Here is a 22,874-nt window from a genome sequence, read left to right on the forward strand (position 1 = left end):
ACTCAGATCCCTCGCCCATTTTCGTGGTGGCCGTGATGGAGATGCGGTACTTAGAGTTGGGCTTCAGGCCGGCCATCTTCATGTGTGTGATCCTGGGATCGGTGATGTGGGGATCGTGTTCGCGTCGCTCGCCCACATAGCTCTCCTTAACCTCCTCGTAGTAGATCTTGTAGCCAGTGAGCTTGCCATTGGGATACAGCGGCTTCTTCCAGTGCAGCATGAAGGCCGAGGAGCCCAGGGGATAGGCGTCCAAGCCCTGAACCGGCGATGGCACACCCTCGGGTGTATCGAAATCGATGACGGCACTGGGTGGGCCATTGAAGCGTCCATTGTAGGCCAAAATGCGGGCAAAGTTCTTCGAGTCGGGCTTGAACTGGGTGACCAGTGCGTTGTGGGCATCACCCTTCACGTGAATCTCTCGCAGACCCTCCTCGCCCTCGTTCTCCGACCACGTCTGGATCTTGTAGCCCTTGAAGTGTCCCCGCACCGATTCCTCACTGACGGGCGTCCATGCCATATAGGCACTGGTCGAGGATGTGATCTGTCTCATCGTAAAGTTGGTGGGTGCGTCCAGAGGACGATCTTCGCCAGAGTAGCCAACTACCTCCTCGGCGGCCACATTGGACTCGCCCCTCTCGTTGATGGCCACCACCTTGATCAGGTACTTCACGAACGTCGGCTGATCGGCAATCACAATGTTGTTTTGCCGCCAGTCGAATATGTTATTGTTCTCCCACGCAGCAGCGGGGATATCGCGTTTCCAGCTCACATAATAGTGGAAATTGGGGGCATTGTGCTCGATCTCGGGCATGGGTGTCCACGAGATGACCAGGTTGTTGGGCTCATTGCCCTGGCCAACGACATTGTCGGGATTCTTGAACGGCACATCCGGCTGGGTGGTGCAACTATCGCTGTGCGCCGACGGCGGCGATGCTCCGATCTTGTTGAAGGCAATCACACGGAACGTGTAGTTGGCCCACGGTGACATCTGGACGACGAACGAGGAGTCCGTGTTGGGCACCTTCTCGTAGGCGGCATCCCAGGAGGAGGGCGTGAACGATGTATTGAACTGAATGGTATAGTGCAGGATGGGCGAACGATTGTCGCCCTGTTGCTCCCAGTGGATCTCGGCCTTGTCGGCCTGGCAGGTGATGCCCGTAAGTTTTGGCGCATTCGGCACATCCTGGACAATCAAATTCGCCCTGGCAGTGGCCTCATCCAATCGGGTCCTGGCCACGCACGTATACTCGCCAGAATCCAGCTCTATTGTCTTGGCAATCGTTAGGGAGTTATCGTTGGTCTTCACGAAACGCGGCTGGGCCTCAAAGTCAATGGACTGGCCATCCTTCCACCAATCGATCTCAATCTCCAGCGTATCGTCGTGGGCCTCGTTGCAGCGGAACGTGGCCGATTGTCCGGCGGCCACCTCGTAGTTCTGCGGCTCCTGGGTGATTCGGGTGTGCTCCTTGACCACCAGCGAGCCATCGGCTTGGATTTCGCCAAACTTATTCTGCGCATAGCACGTGTACTTGCCGGCATCCGAGAATGTCACATCCTGGATCTCCAGATCGCCGTTTGCCTGGACATTGTAACGACCACCGGTCAGCCAATTGCTGGACCTCAGCCACTTAACCAGAGGCTTGGGTGAGCCATTAACCCTGCACTTGATGGTCACATTCCGGCCGTCCACAGTGGACACAGCGGCCGGAGCTTCAGAGATCGTTGGCGGCTCAGCCTGGACATTAAGGTAGACATCCTTGTACACGTAACCCAGGGAATTGGTGGCGTTGCAACCGTAGTTGCCAGTATCGCCCTTAACCAGATTGATGATGCGAATTGTGTTGTCCGTGACCGTTCGTCGGGGATTCGGAGTACTCTGCTCGATGGGATTGCCATTGTGAATCCAACTGATCTTGGGCTCTGGTACACCAGCGGCGCGACACTCGAAGACCACCTCTTCGTCCTCGGCTGCGGTGGCGATTTCGGGCTCTTTGGTAAAGTACGGCACGGAGTTAACGTTCAGGATGATGGAGAAGGACTGGGCATTGCCCACACCGTTCGACACGTCGCAGGTGTATGTGCCGGCATCATCGAAGTTTGTCTGCCGAATGACCAGGGACTTGCCATAGTGTCCTTGCGTTATGCGATCGCTCCACTGTATCCGCTGGCCATCCCTGCTCCACACGGTCTGCGGCAGCGGGGTACCACCGTAGATGCAAAACAGTTCCATTCGCTTGCCACGCAGCGCCAGGGATTGGCGACGCGACACATACTGACGCACGGGCGGATGCTTGTTCTGGGAGGCACTAACGCCCATCTGCTTGACATCCAGGAGCACCTTGTTGCCGATCTTGTATTCACTGCGGAACACGGAGGTGGCCGAGCAGGCGTAGTAGAAATCGGAGCTGGCATCCTCACGGGTAACATTCGAGAACCAGAGATTGCCCTCGGGATCGAGGGTCATGCGTGAGTTGTTGATCGACTTGATGTTGCCATCGAACGAGTCCTGTATCATCCAGTTGACCGTGGGACTGGGAAAGCCATCGGGTGCGGCACACTTCAGCATGAAGGGCTCACCCTCGACTGCCTCCTGCGACTTGGGCGGCTCATCCTTGAATGCATTCAGCTCAGCCTTACGCACATACACCGAGTTCGAGGTGGCCGTTCCGAATTCGTTGGACGCGAAGCACTGGTAGTGGCCGCGATCCTCGTCCTTGGGAATGGTGATCACCAGGGTTCCACGACCTGGCTGTCGCAGCATGCGGTTGTCGTACGCCTGCCAGTCGAACTTCTTGCCGTTCTTGATCCAACTATATCTGTGGGTTAAAAAGCAAAACGAGAGGGGGTTTAAGTATATGTACAATAATTTCTGGGACAAAGAGGTTCCTTAACTTATGAAACTATGACTAACACGTAAAATAAGATATAGCAGTTTCCGCTGCATTACATTAATGTTAATTAATTCACAGATTAATGCATTTTATTTGTTATGTATCTTGTTGCCTCAGTACATTCACCACCTAATCCCTTTAATTGTTCATTTCAACATGAATTTGGTCGCAGTTTTCCGCATTTCCGCATTTCCTCACTTGCCAATCGATTCATTAAGATCGCGACTCTCTAACAAGTTAATTTGCACATTTAATTTGGCTTAATCAACATTTCTACAGGCGGCGCGCTAAGATGAAAATTAAGACATTTCTTATGCACAAATTATGACAACTTGCTTAATTTCCAATTGCGAAAATGTTGATTGAAGTGTGCGTGGGGATGATGAGAGGTTTTTTGCTTTTTTTGTTTCGTCTCAAGTAATTGCAATTAAGCGGCAAAAAGGAAGTCAACGAGCTGAGCCCAGTTTTTGCTTCCATATTTCTTAAGTTTGTGTATCATCTTGTAACTTGTATCTTGTATCTTGCAGCTGTAACTATGCCACATATGTTTGCATATAGAGATATAGATATGTGCTATACATGCGATTTAGGGAAAGTACAGTTGGTGGAATGTAACTAGCACTTGTGTCTTTTAATCTTCATCTAAATCTAAAGCTACTATAAAATAATAATACTATTATATAGGAACTTTATATAATAAAGTTCATTAGTTTCTAATTGAAAAACATAAAATATTTTAGTGGTGCATCCCACTATTATTTTCACCGCAATTGTGACTAGTTGTAGATTTGATATATGTATGAAACTGAAAAGCTCGACTCAATTATGTGAACAAGCCGCGCTGCTTGAGCTTGTTAAGCATTTTTTTTTTATATTTATTTCTTTCTTTTTTTGTTTGCTACTTGCTACTTGAGCTGTTCGTTTTTTCTTCAGCTCTTTTCATCTGGGATCTTTTTTTGGTTCGGTCTTGACGACGGGTCATGCAATAGGTCAATCATTTGAATTGTCTTTAAGTGTTGTAAGTTGAACTGTGAAGAGATCTCTGGGGCATTTGCAGTGGCGAGGGGGGATCGGTCAGTTTGTTGAACTGCAGTCATCCAACCAAGTGACTCAACTGATTTCATGAGCATGCCCAGTATGCTGGTATGCAGATTAAAAGTTACTTCTTAATTGGTGCCGTACTCCAGTTAGATATTCCAGTTTACAGTTCTATTCAGTTACTTTTGAGTAGTTCATTTTCAAATGTTAATTGAATTTAGAGCCAAGTGTTTTAATTTGTGTCAACGAAAAGTGCAACCCTTTGCCGCCTGGGTCAAAAAGTCAAGCAATGAGACAGCGAAATACCAGGATATTTCCATCAGGTCAAAAACTTAACCCCCTGTTGGCCAAAGCAGTCTGAAACTGTCCATTGGCAATGACACATTAAGCGTAGTTCAACCCCGATAAACTGCAAAAACAGCAAACAGCAAACTATGCACCCAAACAAACTGGTCGGCGGGCCAATAAATTGTTGGCCAAGTGGCAGGAAAGCCGCCACAGGATACCCCCAGGATGCCAGGATACCAGGATGGTGGAAAATGGGCAGCCAAGCGGTAAAGCACGACGTCTGTCGCCATCGCTCAACACCATCGAAACTTGGTCTAAACCGTTTCCCTTTATACCATTTCCCTTTACCTTCAAATTTACCTTTACCTTTACCGCTTTAGTTAGCGTTCTGGCAGCGAGGCGGTCACCTGAAACGGTTGCCCAAGACAACAGCCAAATGGCCAGACAACAGCTGCTCGGCCACGCCCCCTCAACGCCCACACAGTCACGCCCACCCCGAACGGAATTCGCCCATTTGCAAGTTGAACGATTTGTACATTTGTCCTGATGACTTGCTTTCCACAGGGTAACACATACCTAAGAGGGCATGCTCAATACTTACTTTAAATGGTGTTAAGTTAAGTTAAGTTAGGAAACATAACAATGCAACGAAAAGTACAAAGTGAATTAACTATTTTGTTAAATGCTTTCTTTTAAAATGCTTTAAAATTTTCAGGGTATTTGGAGCTTCTTTATGTGCTGTGTATCTGCTTTTTGACTTGGTAATTTTGAAGCAGCTGCTTCTTTATGTTACTTCTTTCAACGTTCCCAGCTCGACACCACTTAACCCCAAAGTGCACTGATAGTTTTAGGGTTGACTTGGCTTCACTTAACTCGCCCGCTCCCCTTTCTGCCAGTGTAACCACCTCGAGGAGATTTTCCTTTGCCTTTGCCTTTGCCAGCCTTTCATAGCGATAGAAATCTGTATGGAAAATGCGGCAAGAAGTGCCAGGATATGGCTGCTGATGACTCATCAGCCCGGCTAAAACACACAAACAAACACATGGACACACACACACACACACACAAACTGCTTTGCATAAATGTGGATGGGGGTGTGTGTGTGTGTGTGTGTGTAAGTTGAGCTCCATTTGTGCATTACTTTTTGGGGTTGCAAAATAACAAAATGCCGTAGCATACTTTTTTGCGCGCCCACTGAGAAGAAAGGAAAGTGGACAGAGTGAGGGCAGATTTATATACATACACACATAACCCAGTTATATACATACGTACATAAGCCTAGATACACTTCCAAAGCAGACATACATACATATACAAGCATTTAGCTGCTAGAAACTTGGGAATTAATAAAGAGCAATAAATAACTTTGTATAACTATGTAAAACTCATTACCCTGAAATAAATATATAATTTAAGAATAAGCCCAGCTCTTTGTGCGATTTTGGGTCTTCAGCTCTATTGTGGTGGCCGCGATTGTGGCTCTGCAATGGCTGGAAGTAAAAGGAAAGGAGCCAGGCCAAAACAGCTTTTAGCCGGAGGGAAGTTGCCTCTCAAAGAGGGGAAAACCAGAGGCAAGGGGCAGGCGGGGAGGGGGAAAACTGGTGAGACGGCGAGACAGTGGACAGTGGAGTGGCGGGGGGTGAGGGGTGGAGCGGTGGGGGGGGTGTGTGCTCAGACCAAAGTTAAACAAAAGGAGCAAAATGTGTATTAGGTCTAAGAAAGCCGCATCCTGCACTCCGTCGCAAATAATTATACCCTGAGCAACAGGTGCAACTTTTTTATTAGCCATCAAAGCATATTTATCGATCAAACAATATAATAAATATTGATCTCACACCGGAAATATTTCAAGATAGCAAAATATTGCTTAATACTGTATGAATTTAATTTAATATTTATAATATAATAAATATTCTAGTTGTTTTCACCTTCATACAACTGCTGGCTGTATTTTAATTTATACAATTTGATGACTCTCCCTAGAGCATTTAAATTAATTAGCTCGTTGCTTGCATTTCATTACCCAAATTAGTCACGTTTTCCACATTCCCGTGAGACTTTAGGGTACATTGCCTTTCGGCTCGGACTTCTTTCCGATTACCGAATGCCGAATTAATTCCGTGAATTTTGTCGGCGTCCAAATGGCAAAAAACTTTAAATGGCCTGCGGCTCTATTTGTTGTATTTTATTTTATTTTATTTTTTTTTTTTAGAGGGGGTTGGAAGTCGAGGAACTGCCGTCAAGGGTTGGACCCACACAGTCCATTTGTGAGTTTGGGCTGGTGGGAAAACAGCAGAAAGCTTTTTCGGCTAACAGCGAATCGGGAAATCCAGCTGAAGAGGAAATTGGAATTGGAATTCGCAAGAAACTGGGCGTATTCGCCTCATCTTCGTCAGCTTTGTTGACATTTTGTGCATGTCAAACGAGCAATGACACCGAACAGCACTACAGTGGAACTTCAACGACGTGAACAAATAACTCTTCTGCTTGCTGTGAATTGCCTTCGCAGCAAACTGACAAATTGTGGAGCATTGCCTGTATGTGGTAATAAAAAAAAAGGAAAAAAGGCGGGACACCGCAGAGCGGAAGTGGGGAGAACGGTGGCGTCTCCAAGGTATCAACATACTATGACAACAATGCAAGGCACGAAAATAGGACATTGGGCAGCCCGAATGAACTGGGTGGAAACGGGGCTCATTAATGGCCGACTAACATGCAAACAACAATGTGTTTTTTTTTATAGTTCGATGGAAGGCCCAAAAAAGGAGCAGCGGGGCAATGCAGAAGGGGAAAGGGGCCTCCTGTGACCTGTGACCCCTGGCATGGCAACAGCTAATGGATGGCCCCAGAAGAGCGAGCGAGTACGCAAATTAGGTGTGACAACGACCCGAGGGAATACAAAATAAAACATAAAAAAAAGGAAAAGAAATGGTAGCACTACTAACTGGAAAATCCTTCAGCTGTTCAGCTTAATAAAGTTAACTAAATAATTCCGCTTTTGTGTGACAAATTGGCTAATTCCACGAAAATATTATGCACACACAACTAATTTGACATGTTCGCGTAAGTAAGCTGCCTAAGTACAATATTATGTGTGTTCAGAAACGCGAATTCTTTAGCATCTTTTTAGCACTACTACATGACAGCAAACTTAAGTAGAGCATACAAATAAGTTTCATACATTTTGCAATTCTTGTAAGCGCAAACTTTTCGTGATTATTGTGCTTTTCTTTGTGCTTTTTGATCGAGCACGAGAACGAGCAACAAAAATAAGAAAAAAGAACATTAAAGAACATAAAAAACAATTGACATTGTCGTGCCCTTCTGCTGGTTGCCCAATCAGTTCGTCCATCTGCCGAAAATGAATGACATCAAGTGAAATAAAGTAAAATTACAACAGACACGCAGTGGCATTGAAGATGAACGTTGGAGCATTTGGGGCACTATCTGAATCACCGGAACATTTGGGCAATCATCAAGACTTCAAGTCACAGGAAATTAGCTTCTGGCGATCGGTAGTAATTCTTCAGATCTGTTTTCTTTTCTTTCATCGAGGTTGCTCAAGTTCAAGTGGACTCCCCATATACTCGTATACCTATCTACTTTATATCTATCTATATCTATATATCTATAGATTTTTCCAGTGGCTTTTGATTTGACTCATCACATCAACGATGTCAAATGTCAGTTATGTGTCTGTCGATGGGTTTTCAATTGCAATTATAGCAGATTAAGAGCTCAAGGGGTGAATAGATGTGCAGAGAGAGAAATTATGAATTAATATTATAATTAATAGTTGTGAATTTTGGTATATAAGCAGTAATTGCGAAAATACGCACACATACCAAAAATCAGCCACTTATCTAAAGTTATATATAAATAATATGCTTATTTTCGCTGAGTGCATGGGGAAACTCTTATTCTATTGATTTGCGAAAGCGAATGAGTGAAGCGAGGGGAGGCTAAAACCAGATAGAAAAGGATTAGACGGGAGCAACAAACGCTTTTAGCAAAAACAAACAGCAGAGGAGTTGCCACGTGCCACGTTTCAGAAGGAGGGGATCTAAATAAGGGGGGTGTGAGGCGACTTGTTGGCCAGAACTGGGGGAATGGAGAAGGGGGAAACGGGGCAGGACGATGACTCATCCAGCGAGGCATAACTCCACTGACTGAATTGAATGAAAACGCAGCCACCTAAAGGGGCAATGTAGAGGGAAATGCAGGGGGGAACAACCAGGTTTGTACTTAACATCTGACATGAAACACAACACGAGACTCTAGGTACTGTGGCATAATAATACGCAAACTAGATGAGTTTATAAAAAGAGAACCTAAATCAACTTTTTGTGTTCTGCTCCTTTGAAAGATTTCTTTTGTTATGACAAGCTGAGTTTTAGGGCATTTCAAATGATTTTTTAAGCATCAGCTGGCAGTGGCATTCCAAAAGTATTGATTCCACTGTGCAGGGGGAGTGGAAAGGGGTTGAATCCCCTGAAACGTGGAAGGGTTGCACCCGCATTCCAATACACACACACACACACACACACACACACACACACACACACACGCACACACACACAAATACACACCCACACACTTGAATCGAATGAATGGAGTTCCTTTCTCCTGAAGTTGAACTTTTTTTCCGCTTTATGTTGCAACAGGATGCCGCAGCATCATGTTGTATGTTGTATGTTGCATGTAAGGGAATGGGTTTTGAGTAGACGTCTAACGACTTGCAAATATTGTCTGTGTGTTGTACATATTTAAAAAGACGTTTTTGGTTTTACGAGCTATAAAAGATGATGACGATGATGCGGATTGTGTGGGAATTTAGGAAAAGGCTTAGGAGTTTAGACTTTAGGGAGAAGTTGTCCCAGTGGCATGTTGAATGAGCAGAGCTTTTAGGTTTAGGCTTTGGTTTTGAATGGAAAATGCTAAAACAATACTGCAAATAAAGACTTGAATATACTTTGAATATTAAGCCAAGTAAATATCTTGTTTGCTTCCAAAGAAAACGTTATTTTTAGCTAAATTTTCTATCTTTATTTCAATCATTCCAAAATATTTTGGATAACTGCGTACCTAAACTGTGCCCAATACAGTCTCAATTTATTGGCCATTTGTGTGGCATATGTGTGTGCATGTTGGCCAGTTAACTACCATATTAGCCCCCAATTTCGATGGCAACAGCGTTTTCCGCCCAAGGGGCATCCCCCAAATTCACTCTTGCCATCCCTCTCGCACACAAATCGATGGCGCAGGATATATACACTGAGAGAGATTTAAGAGATTGTGTTAGCATTAAAAAGTGATGAAAATGGCCAACTCTTGTGAATCAAAAGTATAAAATAATCAAGGGCATTGAACGACAGGCAAATGTGCTCAATTGGAAATGAAATGTAACATGTTAGATTCATTTCTCCCAGTGTGGCTTCTGTTTAGATATCGTTTCAGACGATGCTTCTGTTTGCGACAGCCTAATCAATATGAACCCAAACATTTGGTGACTCAAAACGGAAGGCATTCCGGTGCAAAAAGAACATGGAAACGGGTGGAGTAGATGGGCCAAAGGAGACACCTGTGGCCACACCTGGACCGGAAGTGGCGGGGTCTAAAAATATGTTGATATCATTTTTGGGTTCTCATATTCTCGCATTTAAATTCTCAACGTTGTGCAACGTCATTAAAGTCACGAAACTCGAACGAGAAGCGAGTGAAAGACAGAAACCCAGAAAGCCACTCATTCCGTGGGTAATTGTTATGTGCGTAATGTTTCTTGTTCCCCCAAACTGGGGCTCCACTGTAACATATATAAAACCATAAAAGGGTTAAAGAGTGCTCGAGCCACCGTTAGAGAAGACGAAGACGAAGAAGTCGTCGGCAAAAGAAGAAAGCTAGTCGAGAATCATGATCGTGAATGCACTACGCAACGTGAGAAAACTTTGTGAAAACCTACAGAACAGAGTTCTCAACTTTTTCTGTTTTTAGTTTTTGGTTTTTGGATTTTGGATTTTGAACACAGGCAGACAGGTTCGTTATACCTGGACTTTAATCTTTAGTCAGAGATCTGAGTGCAAGCTTTTATGATTTATTTCGTCGTGCGGGGAATTTCAACTGCAGAATAATGTCGCAATGGAGCAGAACCCGAGATCTTCTGGGTTATTTAAGTAGATTAGCAACTTCATGTATGACCGATTGATGTTGAAGTTTAATTGCAGCCACTCGAAACGTTCTTCATGGTTTCATGTCTTCACTTTGGTAATTTTGTAATAGAATTACGAGCTTTGATAGGATTTAATAATCAATCTTCTAAGTACAGCACTTATTACCCTCGAACAATGAGTCATACAGGGTTTTTGGTAACTAAATAAGTAATATCTCCATTTACTTCCACCCTGCCAAGCAATACAAATGATATAGGAAGCCCTGCTCCCATTACTCGTTATGTCTTATTCCATTCGCTGTCGCAGTTCATCGATTTTCTTCAATTCGGCTGCATTAAATATGCTAAGATTCGCTTCAATTTCCACACCCTTCTTCCACTTTCCCTTCCACTTTCCCTTCCCCGATTATTTGTTAATTCTTCATATGCGCAATAGCCAAAATAAGTCGGAGGAAGCCGAATAAATGACAAAATGGCAAGTCGAGACAACAACGACAATGGAACGTGTCGTCATCAGTTGACTTCCACCGCCCACCGCCCATCGCCCACTGTAACCTTTCACCCCTCGCCCAGTTTTCGCCCTTTGCCCAAAAAGTTTGATTGATACGCATGAATCATGCTTGCGAAGGGAAGTACAGTCGAACATGGCTATGCTGAGCCACTGGACACAGAGTTGCTTTTCAGTGCACGAGCAGTGTGACCATGCTGTCAAGAAATTCATAATATGCTTGCATATATTTAAATAATTTACTATGCCTTGCACATCTACCTTCCTCTTAAGCAGGTTTCACCGTACTCAATCGTTTGCCCAGTCACTTGATGACTCCATCACTTTGGGGTTGCAATTTCGGGATTTTAATCGGACTACTTAAGAACTGAATTGTTCAGTTGCAGTTTTTCCCTTGATTTTGTATTTTTTTGTTGTTTTTTTTTTTGAGGGTGGCAAAGGCAAAGCTGGCGCCAAGCTGACGAGACAAAATCATTAGGGAAACATGAAGCTAAAATAACAAAATTAACGAGGGGGAGTCGCCAAACGAGAGGGTGAGAGGGTGGGCCACCAAGTGGAGGAATGAAGGAAAATAACATTCAAGGACATGAACTAGTAGCGACAGCTTTCGAAGGACTTTGTGCAGCGTGGTGTGAAAAATCAATGAGCCTTCAACTCCACTCGCTTCTTCATATTTTTATCTCTGTTTATCACCCCAGCAGCTGCCACATTGCGTATGTGGAATATATACTGGGTTTACAAGGTTACAAGGATAAGGGATACTATTCTAATTGCCTGCTTTAAGTTGAAGCTTTCCTAAAATGGGAATAACAAATTAATATATGTACAAACATTTTCCACGGCCCATGAGGCAATCGAAAAAGCTGTGCTTCATTTCTCAAAGCATCAAACAAAAGAAAAGCAAGGTATTTGGTATTTGTCTGCTTTAAAGGTAATATTACTGTCATGGCTCCCACACATGCATAAACATAAAGAAAAGAAAAAAAACTGACAAAACTAGTTTTTCTTCAAAGTTTAAGCAAACAACTTTTCAAAACCAAATGGCCCAAGTTGTTACTTCTTTTTTTTTTATTTTTAGCTACACTGCTGAGCCTAAAACCTTACAAATTCAAGGGCACTTGAGAGAATACTTTAAACTTTTTACATGTTTAAAGTGTTGACAATAGGGAATTGAGAGGTTTAAATAACTGAGCTTTAACCCGTTCCAATTGAACTGCTTAACCCCAGACTGCCCCGAAAACCAGAGAAAAAGGCGAGGCACAAGCAATATGGAAATAGTTTCGTTTGAAAGAGCGAAGAAAAAAGCTAAGAAAACGGGAAAGACAAAGAAAAAGGGAAAGTAATGCGCGGATATAGTCGTATATTTCCCTCAAGGGAAACTTTGTAACACTAATGAAATGATAAATGATTAGAAAACACGTTTCTTGATTTCAGTTTTCTGCTCTTCATTTCACATGGATTAATCATCTTCATCGATGCGTCAGTTCAGTTGGTTCTGTTTTCTGCCCAATGATTTAATACAATCAATTGAAATGGGTCTAGCGAAATTCTGACTCATTTGCATGAAGTCTTAAAGAGGCAGCAAAAATATGAAAATAAAATTCTGTTGCAGATAAACACGGAATAAATCACGGTAATGAAATAAAGAACCAAAGTATTTATGAAACTGTTACTGTAAAGTATAAAGATGACTCAAAATTATTGCCCTGACTTCAATTATATAGATTTCGATCTTATGGGGTCGTTTGTTACTTCAATCATTGAATCATTAACATATTGTAATAGCTAAAAATAACGGCGCTATGCATTTTCCACTGCTGCAACAGCAACAGGCGCATTTTCACAGCAGAAAAAGCAACAAATGCGACATCAGACATCGTACATCGTACATCGTACAGCGGCCAATGACAACAATAAAAGTGTGTCATGCTGAATCACGGAGGCGTATAGATAGATATAGATGTGGATATATAGATAGAATGCACCACACAAACAAAAAAAAGCATGCACCCAGATACTGATGTAATGCAAACGCAGAAAAAAGTCGAGTATGCATATAATTTAATTGCGGCCTGAATTGGGATTTTAAACACTTCAAGAAAATACAGTAGCATTATGTTAAGTTAAAAACAAGTTAAGTCAATGGTATGCTATTGAATATTATATTTATTTCCGTTTAAGTATTGACAATCAAATCAAATAACTTAATCTGCAAAACTGCAAGTGGCAACACTTTTTCTCTCTGTGCATTGCAACCAACACAAGGCAGACAGCATAGAAAAATGATTATGAATTAAAAGTGGAAGGAAAAAATGCTAGTAATTTCAGCTTATTACATGCCTAAGATAAAACATGAAAATTGGACAGCAATTTCCGTTTCATGCCCACGCTGTTTGCATTGTAATAAAACTCTTTCGTAATTACAAAATGCCCATAGACTTTCGAATTATTAAATCGAAATTGAAATAGTTAATTTTGCCCACTTATCAATTTGATTACTGAGCATTAGTAACTATGTAGATGTAATCACTGGCAACTAACTATAAACAAAGGTAGTAACCATTTTCGATTGTAGATGGCGCTTGAAATGGAAATTTGTGGTGCATTAAAAAATTCTCGAAAAATTCTCTGAAAATTCTCTGAAAATTCCATGAAAAATACTGTTAAATATTGTCCGGTAGAATTACGTAATACTTAGCCGGCACAGTTGAGTGAATTTCTTTTTTATTTTTCTCTCTTCTATAATTTGGTTCCATTTCGTTTTGGTTAATATTCCCAACGTGCTTGACCATCCGGTCAAACTGGTTTTCTGTGATATTACCGCTTTTCGAGTCTGATATTTTTTTTATTTTCTAACACTGTACCCAAACCACTTGCTGTGACAGAGCGGGATAGTGATATATGCATATATAGATATAGGTATGGGTATGGGAAGAGAGCGAGAGGGGGGGGAGAGGGCCAAAGGAAAAGCGCACACATTTCCCACTATTAACCCATTTTAGTTTCGTACGTGTAAAAATAAACAACACACAATTTTCCCATTCCTTCTGCTTCTTCTTGTTTTTTCTTTTTTTTTCTTTCATTTATTCTTAGTATTCTCGCACATTTCTCACGTTCTGCACTTGTGTGTGTGTGTTTTGTATTTGTGAGTGTGTGTGTGTGTGTGTGTGTGTGTGTGGCTGGCATTCGGCCATCTGTTGCTATTCTGCCAACGTCGACTGCGCTGCTGCTGCGCTGCTTGCACTTGTTGCCAATTTTTTGAGTTGCACTACAGTAAACATCAACTAATAAGTAACTACATCTGTGAATTTATAATACATATCTGAATATGCACATCTACGATTGGATTTTAACAATCAGTTGTATTTTCTATGCACTTGTATTAATAAATCAAGGCATTTTTCTATAAAAATATGTTTTTTTCACTGTGTTTTGTCGAAATGGAAATAAGGAACAAACTATTTTACACCACAGTCCCGTTTCACAGGCTCTTTTGGAATTTCCCGATGGCACGCGGCTTGTCTTCTCCACTTTTGTCCATGTCCACACCCCGCAATGAGGTCATGCCATCATCATAATCATCATCATCATCATCATGATGGTCATCATCAGCAGCCACTGTTTGCCCTTTGTGCACAAAAATGTTAACTTCAAATTCCGCATTTGCCAAGGGAATGACTCAATTCCACTGCAATGGTCACCAAGTATAGTAATATGGTCTACTTAAAAGCAATGTGATCCATATCCATATTCAAGCTGAATATGAATAAAACAATCGAAACGAAACGTGTTTAGGAAACAGGTTCAAATCGCATTTGTGTTACTATATTACTCAGGGTAACAAAAATCACTTCACTTCCTCAACGAAACACAGGCATCGTCGCAAAAATAAAACAAGTAAATTGAGAGGAGGGAGCCAAATGAAACTTCTAAACACATTTAGAAACCATGTATTTTTGGACATTTCAGTGACAAAAATAGCGCAGCCACCAGAACAAAGTCATATTTTCTATGTACGGAACATTAAATACCCTATAAAGTGGGATTTGAGCAGAAGATATTATTTGTAGCTTTTATGTAATAGTATTGTAGCTAAATCATAACACAGCAGCATAGCATAAACTGTGTGTTATTTTCCATTTATATGCGAGTTTCCATCAATTAGTCGCGGTCTTTTGGAGATCAAAACTGTTTTTTAGGCCAAACTATATCGAGTTGCCTGAAAATGTGCTGCCTGCTGTTTCTGCCGTTTCTCAAATGAGTTAAAAATACACGTGACGACGCGAAATATTTCGTAAAAAACAACCCGTCTAGAAAAACAAGGCTGAAATAAATAAACAAAAAATGCGATTGCATGGTAGGATATAGGGAACTTTGTAGACGCGACTGCTTAAATTTGATTTATGTGAATTAAAATACGGGGGCCATGTACATAAAAATATATAGACAAAAAGGCAGATATAAAAGAGAGATCCTAACTAAACGAGCTAATTCTAAAAGATCTCTGCGCTTTTCCCTTTAGAACCTTGCGCTACATTTGATGATATTTCATATATCAGATACGGATACATATTAAGATACATATATATCTTTAGTTGACTTACTCTGGCTCGGGTTGTCCATCGGCTTCGCACTCGATTATGAATGGATTGTCAATTTCCTTGTTCTGCTGCGCTACTTTGAAGAGCAGTTCTCCGGGTGCCGGTTGTTTGGTGATTCTTGGTGGGCGATTGCCTGGAAAAATTCGGGGGAGCGAAAGATCGATGAGCATTGGCTTTCAGCTTCCAGCTTACTAATTGATCGCATAAATTGAAGATTTTCCCCCCCGTCTTTTAAATGCTTTGCGTATTTATAGCACTGACTAATTTTTTTGGGACACGCTTGGGGAATACGCGGCATTAGGTTTTGGTATATATCTCAAGTGATTAAGTGATCTATGATCTGCATTTCAAAGCAGTTCTATAAATTGAGGCCCCAGTGAGTTATCAATTACTTATGTAGCTGGAATTTCCTTATAAAATTAAATTCCTTAAAATATACATAGATACTGATGTTGATGGCTTACCTTTGCTTTCTGCACTGCCCGCACACAAAAGAGCCACTAATAACGCGGCCAGTATCGTTGACTGCCGCCACATTTTGGTCGTTTGGCTCTCCGCTCGCCCCCTCGAGTGTGTGTTTCGTTTTGGTTTAAACTTTTATTTGTTTTTTGTTTGCCTTTTTCTATTATTAATTTGGCTTGGAATGTGTCTGTGTATCTGCGTGTGTGTCTGGTCTGCTCGCTTGCCTCTTAAATATCAAACAATTTTCCCACTAATGAAAATTGCATGCGAGCCGAGCTTCTATTACTTTCTGCTGCACTGTTGCACTGCAAAAATGAGATTATGACAACGCTGTTGCTGCTGATAATGGTGTCTAGAACTTTACACTTTTCAATTGTGAAAATTGTGAAAATCGCGACGCGACAAGTGTGTGGGTGCGAGCGAGATGGCGTCAACAAGTGGGTGGCTTGGGTGCTGGGCGGTTAACGCTTATGGGGCACGTTTCATCTCATGTCTGCAAAGAAAGTGGAAAGAGTGGAAAAAGAGCCGTGAGTAATGCGATTATTTAACTAGATTTCAACGAGAAAAGTGTTCGCCTAATGACTGCCAGATGTCTCATCAGAAACTCTTCTTTGTTCGCGCGAATTTTCCCAACTAGTATTTTTTTTTGCTCACTTTCAGAAGCACGCAATACAATGCGGTTGAGTAATAATAATAATATAAAGCATAAAACTATTGGAAAAATTGTATATTTCTAACGAATATCGTACTTTAACTTGGCTGAAAAAGAAACATTATAGTTATACGAATAATCAAAGGCACGAATTTAGCTAAAAATTTGATGATGATTTTTGAATTTTTGCCGAAAATCGCTTTTCTGTCATTTTGCGACTATAAATATCAGTATTTTGATCAGAACATTCGAAATATTGGTCCGAATATGGAATGGCATACCTCGTTGAGCTCGTAATTAAATTTCCCATCAAACTGTGTTTTCAAAAAAAAAAATTTCTTTTTTTAATTTTTCTTCCAATTTTTTATGATGATTTTTTGCCGAAAATCGCTTTTCTGTCATTTTGCGACTAAAAATATCAGTATTTTGATCATAACTTTCGAAATATTGGTCCAATCGTGGAATGTGATACCTCGTTGAGTTAGTAATTAAATTTCCTATCGAACTGTGTTTTCAGAAAAAAAATTATATTATTTTCACTTTTCTTCCAATTTTTGGTGTGGTTTTTGCCGAAAATCGCTTTTCTGTCATTTTGCGACTATAAATATCAGTTTTTTGATCATAACTTTCGAAATATTGGTCCAATCGTGGAATGTGATACCTCGTTGAGTTAGTAATTAAATTTCCTATCGAACTGTGTTTTCAGAAAAAAAATTATATTATTTTCACTTTTCTTCCAATTTTTGGTGTGGTTTTTGCCGAAAATCGCTTTTCTGTCATTTTGCGACTATAAATATCAGTTTTTTGATCATAACTTTCGAAATATTGGTCCAATCGTGGAATGTGATACCTCGTTGAGTTAGTAATTAAATTTCCTATCGAACTGTGTTTTCAAAAAAAAATTTGTCTTTTTTTAATTTTTCTTCCAATTTTTGATGATTTTTTTGCGAAAATCGCTTTTCTGTCATTTTGCGACTATAGATATCAGTATTTTGATCAGAACATTCGAAATATTGGTCAAAATATGGAATGGCATACCTCGTTGAGCTCGTCAGTTCAAAAATTCAAACCGATTGTAATTTAAGTAACGTGCTTAACGAGGTATGACATTCCATATTTTGATCAGTATTTCTAATGTTCTGATCAAAATACGAATTATTTTGTATATCAAAAGTTAGAGCAAAAATACTGCTTATAGTTTGAGTAACATACAGATAAAAAAAATCTGTTGGCAAAGAAGTTTTAGATTAATTGTTGTAACTAATGCTTTTATTCATTTGGAATCATTAGCCGCACAAAGGCAAACAAAAGGCCAAAATACAAGAGCACAGTGAAGAAAAACAAACGCAGACGAAACGAGAAATCGATTATTGCGAATTTATTACTTTCGCGACGATATTTGCCTTGGGGGACAGTGAAAACAAATGCCGAGGAAGTGGCCAAGAGAACTGTGAAAATTGGTAAATGAAATGCACCAGAAAACAAGAAAACTAGAAAACCAGAAAACAAGAAAACTAGAAAACCAGACGCACAAACGTCAATGAATCAATATGTAGGTATAGTATAGCTATGGACCCATTGGGGGCTATGCGAGGTAACGTCATAGACCTGGTTAGAAAATGTGCCAGGGCAGTTAGCATAAAAATAGTGCAAAAGGAGATGGAAAACAAGTTAAAACGATGGTGTAACTCGCAAGCGGAATACCCTTTAATTCGCAGAATGCATTGCTACCCTTTAATTTGCAGAATGCATTGCTAAATACAGGTACATTTTAGTTTGTAGAAAGTAATTTAAAAAGTACTTAAAAAAAAAGGTTGCACAATGAATACTTCGCTAACTAAAACTGTGCTTTTCAATCCTTGAAAACGTTCACTTAGCGTTCAAGTCAAAAACACCCCACAGATACCGCTTATTTCGATCAAAACAAAGGGTTGGAAAATCCCCCGTGTGCTAATTGAATTAGCGATTTTCCATTGACAGGTGCCAGTGCCGCAGCCATAGTCCGTATTTTTCTGCGCTATTCTCCGCCGTAGCCTCTTCAAACAGACTAAAATGCTGAACTGCATCGGACGTTCCACGAATTCCGTTCAGCTTCTGTGTTTCCGTTTCTGTTTCCGTGTCGGATTTGGTTTTGATTTTGGTTTTGCTCCCTGATCTAGTGGCTAGTGGATAGTGGTTATATCGTGGCTGTGGTGCAATGAGCCACCAGCAATTCCAACACCATCATCATCATCATCATCAGCACATCCATCAGGTGCAATCGGAATCGCAGTTGGAGCAACGCAGCTCCGATTTGGAGCCAAATCGCAGCAGGAACACGGATCGCATTGGATCCTCTATGGATTTTCGAAACCTATGCCAGCGCATCGATGTCGACAGTTTGAAAGGTAAAGGTTCACTTTTAGATCAAGGTCTTGATAGAAAATCAAAGGCTAGATTCTTCCTTAACTTTATATAAGTATATATCATCTTTTCCATAGCCAAATTGCCGCAACTGAAGTTGCCCAAATCGCTGCCCAAGTTGCGAGGTCGCAAGATATTTCGCAGCTCCAAGAGCGGATCCAATGCAGCGGGCGGTACAGCAGAAGGGGGATCCTCGAAAGATGGCCCAGGAGGAGGAGCAGTGCAGCAGTCGCACCTCCAGGTGGCGGCCCATTCGCAGCAGTTCATCAACCGAACGCCGCAGAGGATCTCCACCATCAGTTCGCTGATGTACGAGGGTGAACAGGAGGAGATGCGTGCAAATCTGGGACGAACACAGCCGGGAACGTATCGAAGTGCTGGTAGTCTGGATGATGATTACTATGCGCCAGGCAGCGGCGGGGAACGAGCTTCGCGACCCATTAGTCCCATTAAAATGCCAGTTGCTGGTGTGGATGGCAGCAGCTCGTCGCCGCCCGGTGGGAATGCACGCACCACATTGACCCAACGCCTGCAGAGGGGCTACAAGAGTCTCAGCGAACTGAGGATCAAGCACATCTTTGCCAAGCAAACGACGGTGCGCAGGGACAACATCGAGGTGGATCGCTATGTGGAGCAGTATGAGCGGGAATTGAAATCGGAGAAACTGGCCAGGGAGCGCAGGGATCGCGAGATAGCCGAGAACTATGACATCAAGATCAAGACCTTGGCGGGCACACGGCAGAACACCTTCGACGATGACGATGTGGAGCACGAGCAGTTCGAGCGGGGCAAGATGAGCCACGAGACGGATGAGAGCGGCATGGAGGCGACACCACCATTACCAAGTCGCCGCAAACCCGGTATAGCTGCCACCAGATTCGCCAAGGTCAGGAAGCCACCACTGGAAATGGAGGAGCAGCAGCAGCAGCAGCAGCAGCAGCAGCAGGCAGTCGGCGATGTGGAGGAATCTCCGCGTGCTAATCCACCACCACCACCACGTCCCAGTAGCTATAAGCAATTGCTCAACAAGTTGCCCCATCTGCCCAGTCTGCCCAATCTTTCCCAGTTCTCCAGGAGCAAAGAGGAGACCACAAAGACAGGCGAAAATGCTGACGAAAATAATGCCAGCAGCAGCAAGCTGAGCATAAGGCAGAACATCAAGAGACTTAGGAAGTCCATCAAACGACCGAGCAAGCTTAGGCCCAAGGCCGCAGCTCCAGACTCCGATGAAGAGGATCAGGTGGAGGAGGTTGCGCCGGAGAAGACCAAAGATGGAGCAGCCAGAAGCTCCACTGCAAATCTGCGCGCTCGTCTCAGTCGTTTCGCATCCACGGAGCAGCTGCAGCAGCGCTGGCGTAAAAGCTTCCAGGGCGCCAAGGAACCCAAAGAGTTGGACACGAAACCAGAAGGTACTGGTGCTAATGGTGCTACTGGTGCTGCAGCTGCTGGCGCAACGGGAGTTCTGGGCGGGCTTCTCGTGGGCAGCCAGCTGGAGAAGACACTGGCCAAACTGAACGAGAAGGTGCACCAGCTCAAGTTTTTTCAGCGTAACGCCAGCAATCAAAACGCGACAACGTGCCAGCAGCCGAAACCCAATACGGTGGGTCACGAACCGGTCGAGATCGATGATGATGAGCTGGAGGCCACCTACCATCGCAGCGATAGCCTCGAGGATGAGAACGGGAACAACGATGACAGCGGCGAGGATATATCCGCTGAGGAGGCATTTGGCCAGATCCAGGAGGAGGACGAGGAGGATCACAGTCCGGCTCAGGCGAAGCGGAACAACATATCCGTATCGGGAGTTGCGACCGCCCACGCTGCTCGCCAGATGGCGAAGCTGGCTGAGATTCAGGCAGCGTCGAAGAGCGGAGCGGCCGCATGGAGCAGCGAATCGCTGGAGGAGATCGCCGACGAGGATTACCCCAGGGTGCTCATCCATCAGGATCACTCCGATGCCTACGAATCCACGCTGATCATAGCGGTGGCCTCGAAGGGCAGCTCCTTGTCCCCGGGCATCCGCAGTTCCGGACTTAAAAGCTCTCCAGCAGCTGGTGCAAAAACCTCGCCCCATCCGGAGATCAGAATTTCAGCCTCGGGACCACAACGCTTGTCCTACTCTCCGGGCAATCCCAGTGCCACCCCAGAGTCAGTGACCAAGAGAACTCCATCGCCGGAATTCAAAACTCCTGCTGGGGGCTCCAAAATCGGGCCATCGGAGGCCAGTGTTTGGCTGCCCAACGAGCAGATCATCGCCGGCTTCAAGGAGCAGACATCCTGGCCAGCTCCAGCCTTGTACAAGCCCAAGAGCATCGATATATTTGAGGCGTCGGCCGGAGGATCAGCGGCCTTTGCCGATTTCGATGAGGCTTTGAGAAATGCACCCGTTTTGAGGATTAGTGCTGGTAGTAGCATCGATACCAGTGGCGAGGAGGCGGACGACAGTAGTTCCCGGGTCACAAGGATACGCGTGCAGAGTCCACAGATCGGGAATAGCAGGGAGAGCCTGATGGCGCAGGAGGAGGACGACGAGGAGGCGGACCGAGATTCGGAGGAGGAGCAGGCGCAAAAGGAGGAGGAGGATGAGGATAGAGATGCCTCGGAGCGTCCGCCATCGGAATCACCGCCACCGCCGCCACTTCCACAGCGTCGACCGCCTCTGAAACGCCCTGCCACGCCTCCCATTTACGATGCAGTGCCGCCGCCACTGCCCGTCACCAGACCACCGCCGCCTCCGCCGGCCGAAGCCATTCCATTGGTGGCGCCATCACTTCCCTCCCCCGCTCCCATCAGCCGGGGAATCCCGCAGCGGAGCGCCTCCATGTCGAGACCGGCCAAGCCGCTGGTCAAGACCAGTTCGCTGCGCCTCACCTACAACGAGCAAGTGCGTCCTGGCGATGTGGGCAAGGTCAATAAGCTGATATCCCGCTTCGAGGGCGGTCGACCACGCCTCTGCCCCCGGCGGATGCACAGCGAGGAGTACGAGCGCAGTGCCCAGGTCGAGGATGAGGAACCGGAGATGGAGCAAATCCTCGAGCTGCAGATAAGCGAAAGACGAGTCATCGACTCGGTGACACCCACGAATCGAGCTGTGGTCATACCCCAAATCACTGTCAATAACAACAATGAGCGGCCATCGGATCAAGCGGATCCAACCGAGCGGCAGGAGATCGCAGGAGACAGCAAGAGGAGGAGGAAGCATTCCATGGAACTGGCTCTGGATCGACAGAACTCCAATTGCAGCAGATCCGAGTACGGCTCGCCACTCTCCTTCCCCAGCAGCCGGCGCAGCTCCACGCCCACCAACCTCAACGCCAATCCGAATCCCAATCCCAATCCGAATTCGAATCCCAGTACCATTACCAATGCCAATCCCAACCAGAATCCGACGCTAATCCTGCAGCATCAACGACGTAGCCGACGATCCATGACCCGCGATGATGACAACTTCTATAGCTTCGATAGCGACGAAGGTGAGCCATCTCACAGATGTGTTTCTACAACTTTATCCTTTAACCTTATCCTTATCTATTTATCCTTTCAGAGAACAGCTACTACTCCATAAGTCCCTCGGGCAGCAGTCGCTATGTGGTGGAGATCTGAGCGACTAGGATTATAAATAGAGCTTAAGGATCAGCGAACTTTAGTGCTTCTAACACAAATATAGAACAAAAACAACAGAGACGTATCAACGTTATTACGTATTAAAACCTTAATTAAAATCAACTCTAAATAATTGTAATGTTTTTTTTTATAGTTTCAAAATCGTAGTTTCAGCAAAAAAAAATTCTACATTTTTGAAAACTAATTTACCATGCTAACAATATGTATTCCAATCAACATTTTTTTTCTAGCTTAAGCTTTT

The 22,874-nt window shown here is 43.7% G+C and overlaps 2 protein-coding genes across 4 annotated transcripts in view; one reads left to right on the forward strand and one right to left on the reverse strand.

Moving 5' to 3' along the window:
* The window catches only part of LOC120456605 (neuroglian), a 36,176-nt gene that overhangs the window by 5,055 nt on the left and 8,247 nt on the right, over positions 1-22,874 (reverse strand). For all 3 annotated transcript variants that reach the window (XR_005616849.2, XM_039643515.2, XM_039643518.2), the window contains 3 exons: positions 15,957-16,259; positions 15,496-15,625; positions 3-2,816 (listed from right to left, as the gene is read on the reverse strand). Coding sequence is in view for 2 of the 3 variants with exons in the window: in XM_039643515.2 (XP_039499449.1) it covers positions 3-2,816; positions 15,496-15,625; positions 15,957-16,029 (3,017 nt within the window). In the remaining variant the exon portion in view is untranslated. Of the gene's footprint in view, positions 1-2; positions 2,817-15,495; positions 15,626-15,956; positions 16,260-22,874 lie in introns of those variants that run through there.
* LOC120456606 (histone acetyltransferase KAT6A) lies at positions 18,612-22,730 on the forward strand. The gene is made up of 3 exons (XM_039643519.2): positions 18,612-18,993; positions 19,087-22,482; positions 22,554-22,730. Exons 1-3 carry the CDS (start codon positions 18,804-18,806, stop codon positions 22,610-22,612), a joined length of 3,645 nt encoding a protein of 1,214 aa, XP_039499453.1. The 5' UTR covers positions 18,612-18,803; the 3' UTR covers positions 22,613-22,730.

The sequence above is a fragment of the Drosophila santomea genome, chromosome X (genome assembly GCF_016746245.2).
Source record: "Drosophila santomea strain STO CAGO 1482 chromosome X, Prin_Dsan_1.1, whole genome shotgun sequence".
In the NCBI taxonomy this organism is placed as follows: domain Eukaryota; kingdom Metazoa; phylum Arthropoda; class Insecta; order Diptera; family Drosophilidae; genus Drosophila; species Drosophila santomea.